Genomic DNA, 7496 nt, shown 5'->3' with positions numbered 1-7496 from the left:
CACAGGAAAGCCCTTAATTCTTTAAATGAAGGTTCAGTAAACAATCAGGGGACCTATTATTTGTTCAGCAATGGACTAGTTGGATAGCAGCTATCTGGGCATTCACTTTAAGGAACCTGGACTATTTAGGGAAGGGGCATAAAAACATACATTCACTTAAAAGTTGAATAACATCCCCAGAGATGCTTCTCAAAGCAGAAGGTAAGTAAGTGCCAAATGACCTTCCAGAGGAATTGTTCTCAGAGGGCAAATTTCAGTAGCCAGAGAAAGGGAGAGATTATGATGTAGTGAAGCCAGCCTGGAGCCAGACAGACTGGGTATAGATCCCCATTGTTTGATCACAGGCAAGCTCCTCACCCTCTCCAGACTTTGGATTCCTTAGCCTGGAAGACAGGTGACAAACACCTGCCTGGTCGGGGATTATCTCAGGTCTGCACTTAACAAGCACTCAGTCCATGTTTGGGTTAGGTTCGTCTGTTTTTGCAAAGCACATCATAGAATAGTAGAGAAGATTAGGTAAAACTAGCCCTGGAAAAAGGAGAAGTACTAAGGAAAAATAATCACATCTAGTAGACACCTAAAGAAGCAGATAGTATGAAAAGAGAGGGATTCTGATTTTTGTCATAACACTGACTTCTCTGCGTGTGAAAATGCATCATGATTTATAGGAAAAATTGGGCAATGTCAAAAATACAAGAAAGTAAATATTACTAATTCTGTGCCCAATGAAAACTCCTACATTTTTCCTCCCATTCTCTCTCTAATGCATATTTAACCCTATGAAAATTACAGTTTTGAGTCATGCTTTGTGCCGTGCCCATCACATTAAAAATTCTTGACAAAATACCATTTTCAATGTCGACATAAAATTTCACATATATAAGCATACCAAAATATTTCCAGCTAGTCCACCAACAATGCACATTTACAGCTTTCTTTCACTATTATTAACAATGCTTCCATGAATATCTTTTTGACATTATCCTATTTCCTGGGGGCAAATTCCTATAGGTGGAATTACTCTTCTAAAGGTTCCTACCGCATATAAAACGCTGTCCAATGAGGCTGTCCGAACCCACTCCTGCCAGTGACAAGTGAGAGACAGCTGGTCTTTTCAAATCTGGAGGTCAAATAATGTCTCAGAAAGAAAAAAAAATTTTTTGCCTAATTTGATAGTCATCAACAGCATTTCATTGTTCTTTTATCTGCTTCCTTTTGGCAGATACACTTAAAAGGAACCTTCAGATAAAAGCAGGCAGCTTTCCTTTGTCTGCCAACAATCAACAAATATTTATTATGCATATCATTTCACTCGGAAGAGTGGGAAGAGGGCAGGCTTGGAAGATTCCCCTTTCAGATTTCAGCTATTGTGAAGGGAGGGATGTGGGTGTGCAACACAGCTACATTTCAGCATAACACATTGATTCTGCCAGTGCCAGGCTTCCCCCTGAACAGGGGAGTCAAATGACTGGTCTGAAATTCCAGTCCTGGGACCTATCTTCTGCTTGTCACAGCTAGTTTCCAAACCGAGGAGCCTAAAGTTTTATCCGTGACTCGATCAGAGTACAAGGGCTTTCTGAAACTTTATGTGTGTTCTGATTTGGTAACTTCTGAGAGTCCCACTTTCTGACCCCCGATGTCACTTTTCTGCAGACGCATTTTATATTATAAACATTGGGGAGGCAGCCAGGACCAAAAATGGAAATCAAAGCGGGGGGGGGGGGCAGACTCCTGGCTACCTGCGAACACCCCAAGCCCTAAAGTTTTAGTTTTTATTTGGGGGACTAGGGTCAGGGTCCAGTCTGGGCCAGCCGTCTGTTCTCAAGGATGGGGGAGGGGGCATCTGGGGTCCGTGAGGGGGCGCAACTAGAACGATCGCCCCCCATCGCCGCTCACTTTGCGGTCAGTGCACGTGCGGAACCGCTAGGTCTCGGCCCCGCCCACCCGACCGCGTCCTGCCCTACCCCGCCCCACCCAGGATAGGCGCCGGCGGGAAGTGGCGCGGGGCTGGAAAGCTCCGTCTGGGCGCCCACTGCACCCCCAGCCTGTCTGGGACGGCTCTAACCGCCCTCATCCCCGCCCCGCCCAACTCTTCTCAACCTAATTTCTCATCATCCGTGTTGAGACGCTCCATCTCCACCCCAAAACCGTGGCAGTCACCGGATGGGGTGGGGGGTGGGGGGGTTCGGGTCCTAAGATCTGAGTTCCAGCTGGGTTTGGTACTTTCCTAGCTGGCCGTCTCTGCGGGCCTGTCTGCGTCTGGGGTGCTTAGCTCCGCCGGGTTCGCGGCCGGACTGGCACGCCTAGCACAGCGCGTGGCACGCAGAACTGGCCCCTGGAAGTATCTGTTGGCTACGTGCAAGTCTGTGATGGTGCTCAAGATGTGAGTCGCGGAGTCGCAGAAAGACATCCTACCCAAATCTGTCTCTTTCTCTCAAAAAGAAAGCCTGACGCGCGAACTGGTTACGAGTAGTGACCTGTTTTCCCGGGGAATACGCATCTACTTCTGGGGTATCTCTAGGACTGTACCACATCTTACCTTCTTCTGTCTCCCCTGCTAGTCAGCACCTGACCCTGGTGTTAGCGTGCAGATCGGGGCTAGCTTAAGAGGCTGATTTATTTTTACCTTCCCAACGGACAGCTTGGGTGGAAAGCGCGGGGCGGGGGGGGGGGGGGGGGGGGAGGAATGGAGTCAGAAGTTGGCCCCACTTCCAACATTGCCGCCTACTGGTTAGATTACTGTGGCAAGTCTGGCCGCCACTCTCTGGGCCTCAGTGTCTCCATTTGTTGCATTCCCAGGTCTGAAATTCCATCCCCGTGAGCAAGGACCGAGGAGCCACGCAGAAACGCTTCCGTCGCTCGTGTTCCCCCCCCCCCCCCGCCCCGCACATCCCGCGTTCCCCGAGTTCGGGAACATCTCGGGGAACGTCTTTCCCGACTCTAGATCCACGACGTGACCACGGGGGGGAACAAGCAAGCAGCAGTTCCCAGGCTTCTCTGGTCGCGACCCTCCCCCCCACCCAACCCCCAGCATCCTTCCCCCCTCCTCCCCGCCCTCCCGCGCCCTAGTACTCTCCCGCCGCCTGCCCGCCCCTCGCCGCCAACCCGTCTTGCACCTCCCCGCCCCGCCCGAGCTGCGCATGCGCAGCCACGAGAGCGTGTTTTTATAAAAAGTCCCGCCTCGGCCAGAAACTTCGATTTGTTGGCTGCTGCTGCAGGTAGCAAAGTGATCCTGAGGACTCGGGTGCTCCAGTAGCCACCGCGGCGGGCGGCGAGCGGTTACTATGGAAGCCATCAGTGTAAGTCCAGTTTCAGCCTGCTTTGTCCTAAATGTCCAAACGCGTGAACTTAACATGCAGCCCGTCTCGGAACGACCAGCATAGCGGAGTTGCCCGTGCCACCGAGAAAAGGGGGCACGGAAGGAAAAAAACCTTTTTGTGACCATACCTATGGAGGGGGAGAAGGAGGGTTGGAATCCCCCCTCTCCCGACCCCCTCTGTAAGTTAGAAGGGGAAAGGCTTGGCTGGAGCGTCCGCGCAGCTGCGTGCGTCTCCCCCTGGAGTCCCGGGGCGCGCGCGCCGGCTCGCACCCTGTTTGCAAACATCCCGTTCTGCGCACCAGTGCCGAAAAGGCGTGCGCACCGCCCCGGGACTCACTCCGGCGGTCTCTTCGGGGGCGCGGGGGCTTCTAGAGCAAGTTGCATTGTATTAGAGGCTAAGGTCAGCGGCGCCTTCTGGGCTGCATTCCCAGAGACGTCGTCCGGGGTTCACTTCGGGCACAGGCGCCTGGGGAATGCTCTTGGTGTAGGGCGCGCGTTTGTTAAACTCTGCGGCTGGCGTTTGTGCCAGTCCTGGGGCCACCGTGGGTAGAGAGCGGGAAAGGCGAAGGAACCGGGACCCCCGCCTCGTTGGTTCGAGGGGTCCGAACCGTACCAACAGCTGGGAGAGGACCCAGAGCAGCCTGCGCACCTCGGGATTGTGTGGGAAGCGCTCGTGGACACCCGAAGCGCGTCATTGCCCTGGGGCCCCAAGCGGGCCTGGAGGTTCTTATGGGAGTTGAGTGATCGCTGCGGAGAGACAGGGTATCCGCCGGGACCACGCAGCCGCTAGCCCCGAGGTGCGCGCGGCGGCGGCATCTGGGGGCGGGGGGAGCGGCGTGTTGCAACGGCAACCTGGGTTGCGGAGCCCGGAGGCCAAGGCGAGCAGGTGCACGGAGGGAGGCCGTTTGGCCCTGGGAGCCCAGTGGTAACTTTTAACCGTCGGTGGTTTCCTGAAGCCTTTTGAAACCCCCTCGCTTGGGAGGCTTTTCGTTTCCTCTCGCGGCGCGCAATTCAAAGGCGCGCACGGCGGAGCCGCCCAATCTCTCTACGGCACGCTGCGGGACGAGCCTGGCGCGCAGCCCGGCGGAACCCCTGGAGCTGCTGCCCGCGGGCGGTGGACGTGGGTGTGGTGGGCAGCAGCACCAGCCGGGAACTGGGTGACGCTGGTCCCCGCGTACTCTTGCCTGGAGGACTCCGTCGCCCACCTCGGACCCCATTCACGAGATGGGTGGGAAGAGACTCGGGACAGTGAGGAAATGAAACTTGGGGGGTGAGCTGTGTACGGTTGCATACCCCGTGACCTTCCCCACCCAGGAAAATGCTGCTGTCTGAAAGCCCCAGACGCGACAAGTGCCCGAACAGCCCCCGTTCCCCCCCCCCCAGGAGTGCCGGCTGGCATAGAATGCCTCTTCCCATTTCTGAAAGTCCATCCGCATAGCTCAAGCCCCCAAAGCTCTAGGCTTTACGCCCCGTTTTCCGGCCCCACTACGTGTTGCTTGAAACGTGGAAAGCCTTGTGTTTTGACCAGCGTGGGAAAAAAAGAAAACAATGTGTGTGCTTTGGGAGAATGAGTCTTTGAGATCCCTTCCTCCTTCCCTCCCCTCTCCCACCACCCTGCTTGGCTTAATCTTCATACAAAAAGCTAATCCCACCTCCTCAAAACACTGAACTCCCCCCCTTCTTCCCTGTCACCCCCATTCCCTGGGTCTGGGAGTGGCCTCTTTGTGTGTGTAGCTTTTCTTTTTTTTTCCTCCCAAGGTTTTTCTTCTCTTTCTTTCCTGTCGTGGGCGGGGCTGAACAGTTAGCCAAGATGTGACTTTGAAACCCTCAGGATTCAGCGCCCTTTTGTTCTAAACAAAGAATCTTGTAATTGGTTCCACTAAAGAGGGATCTAATGAAATGATGGTAAAGGAAATGGGGAGGCTGGTTGTTGAATTCTATAACAAATCTCTTGGGCTCTTTACCCACCGCTGCAAAATTTCCTGAAGAAGGCTGGCCTGAATTGTGTTTAAAAAGAAGTGTGTGTGTGTGTGTGTGTGTGTGTGTGTGTGTGTGTGTGTGTGTGTGTGTGTTGCTTGGTTTTAAGTTCCAGAAACATTTTTTAAAACTTGGATAATGCCTGCTGATCTTGAGAGTGATCCTGCATGTCCTTGTCTGTTTTACAGATTTACACTTCGGATAATTACTCAGAGGAATTGGGCTCAGGGGATTATGACTCCATAAAGGAACCTTGCTTCCGGGAAGAAAGTACCCATTTCAACCGGATCTTCCTGCCCATCATCTACTCCATCATCTTCTTGACTGGCATAGTGGGCAATGGATTGGTGATCCTGGTCATGGGTTACCAGAAGAAATTGAGAAGCATGACTGATAAGTACAGGTTGCATCTATCAGTGGCTGACCTCCTCTTTGTCATCACCCTTCCATTCTGGGCAGTTGATGCTGTGGCAAACTGGTACTTTGGGAACTTCCTGTGCAAGGCAGTCCATGTCATCTACACTGTCAATCTCTACAGCAGTGTCCTCATTTTGGCATTCATCAGTCTAGACCGTTACCTGGCCATTGTCCATGCCACCAACAGTCAGAGGCCAAGGAAGCTGCTGGCTGAAAAGGCTGTTTATGTTGGCGTGTGGATCCCTGCTATCCTGCTGACTATTCCTGATTTCATCTTTTCTGAGGTGAAGAACGCTGAGGGGAGGTATATCTGTGACCGCTTCTACCCCAATGACCTGTGGGTAGTTGTATTCCAGTTTCAGCACATCATGGTTGGCCTTATCCTGCCAGGTATCGTCATCCTGTCCTGCTATTGCATTATCATCTCCAAGCTGTCGCACTCCAAGGGTCACCAGAAGCGCAAAGCCCTCAAGACCACAGTCATTCTCATCCTGGCTTTCTTTGCCTGCTGGCTGCCCTATTACATTGGAATCAGCATAGATTCATTCATCCTCCTGGAAATCATCAAACAAGGATGTGACTTCGAGAATACGGTGCACAAGTGGATTTCCATCACTGAGGCCCTGGCCTTTTTCCACTGCTGCCTGAATCCCATCCTCTATGCCTTCCTGGGAGCCAAATTTAAAACCTCTGCCCAGCATGCACTTACCTCTGTGAGCAGAGGGTCCAGCCTCAAGATCCTTTCCAAAGGAAAGCGGGGAGGACATTCTTCTGTTTCCACCGAGTCTGAGTCTTCAAGCTTTCATTCCAGCTAACATTGATGTAAAAGACTTGTGGTTTATACAGAAAAGAACTTTTTTTTTTTGTTACACATTTTTTTCAGCTATAAAAGACTGACTGATACTGTACAGTTTTTATTGACTGTTGGATTTTGTCTTGTGTTCCTTTAGTGTTTGTAAGGTTTAATTGACTTATTTATATAAATATTTTTTGTTTCATGTTAATAAGCGTCTAGGCAGGACCTGTGGCCAAGTTCTTAGTTGCTGTGTGTCTGGTTGTAGGACTGTAGAAGAGGGAACTGAACATTCCAGCATGTGTAGTAAACCCTGTGAAACTAGAAATGATCTTCAGCTGTTTGTGCATAAATGATCTCTCCATTCCATTGGGACATCTCCCTCCCCCCCAGCCCCATCCTTAAGTTGTTTGGTTACACAATGTGATTTTGCTATAGAAGGTAGCACTTACAACCAAAGCCTGAAGTGATAGAAATGCTGGGTTTTCAGTTTTCAAGTGTGGGTTCATTTCAGCACCTACAATATACAATCTTGTTTGTATTAAGTTGTTAATAAAAAAAATACATGATAAACATGCATGTGTTGTTTTGTTTTCTGTTAATCTCTTTGGCTGTCAGTAATAATAAACATGTTTGGAAGACATAGATCTATCTGTTTTATGACATCATATGTTATCTTACATATTTTCACTGTAAAATTTTACTTAATATTTCTCAAAACTGCCATTTTGATTTCACTTGACTTGTTATAGAAGAGGAACTTGGTGCACAGAACAACTAAGTCATTTGGTCAAAGTTACATGGTAAGTAGCACAGCTGATACTTCAAGCCAGGTAACAAGAACAAAACTTTAACCACTTCCATCTAGCTTAGGGAAATTTAGAAAGTCCTTCAGAAGGCTCTCTGTGTGTAAAGAAGGAAAGTATGCAATAAGTCCATCTCCCTGCTCTGTTCCCTTGTATAATGCAGGTTGGTGCAATCTCAGGCATT

The 7496-nt window shown here is 50.7% G+C and overlaps 1 protein-coding gene across 1 annotated transcript; it reads left to right on the top strand.

Annotated features, from left to right (window-relative positions):
• The first annotated feature begins 3188 nt into the window (after positions 1-3188).
• Positions 3189-7081, top strand: Cxcr4 (C-X-C motif chemokine receptor 4). The gene is made up of 2 exons (XM_042683530.1): positions 3189-3299; positions 5485-7081. The coding sequence occupies exons 1-2, from the start codon at positions 3285-3287 to the stop codon at positions 6526-6528; spliced, it is 1059 nt and encodes a 352-aa protein (XP_042539464.1). The 5' UTR covers positions 3189-3284; the 3' UTR covers positions 6529-7081.
• Positions 7082-7496: the final 415 nt, after the last annotated feature.

The sequence above is a fragment of the Dipodomys spectabilis genome, unplaced genomic scaffold (assembly GCF_019054845.1).
Source record: "Dipodomys spectabilis isolate Male_0828 unplaced genomic scaffold, ASM1905484v1 ptg000081l, whole genome shotgun sequence".
In the NCBI taxonomy this organism is placed as follows: Eukaryota; Metazoa; Chordata; class Mammalia; order Rodentia; family Heteromyidae; genus Dipodomys; species Dipodomys spectabilis.
The sequence above is the reverse complement of the archived record's forward strand: the minus strand, read 5'-3'. Positions and strand labels throughout refer to the sequence as shown.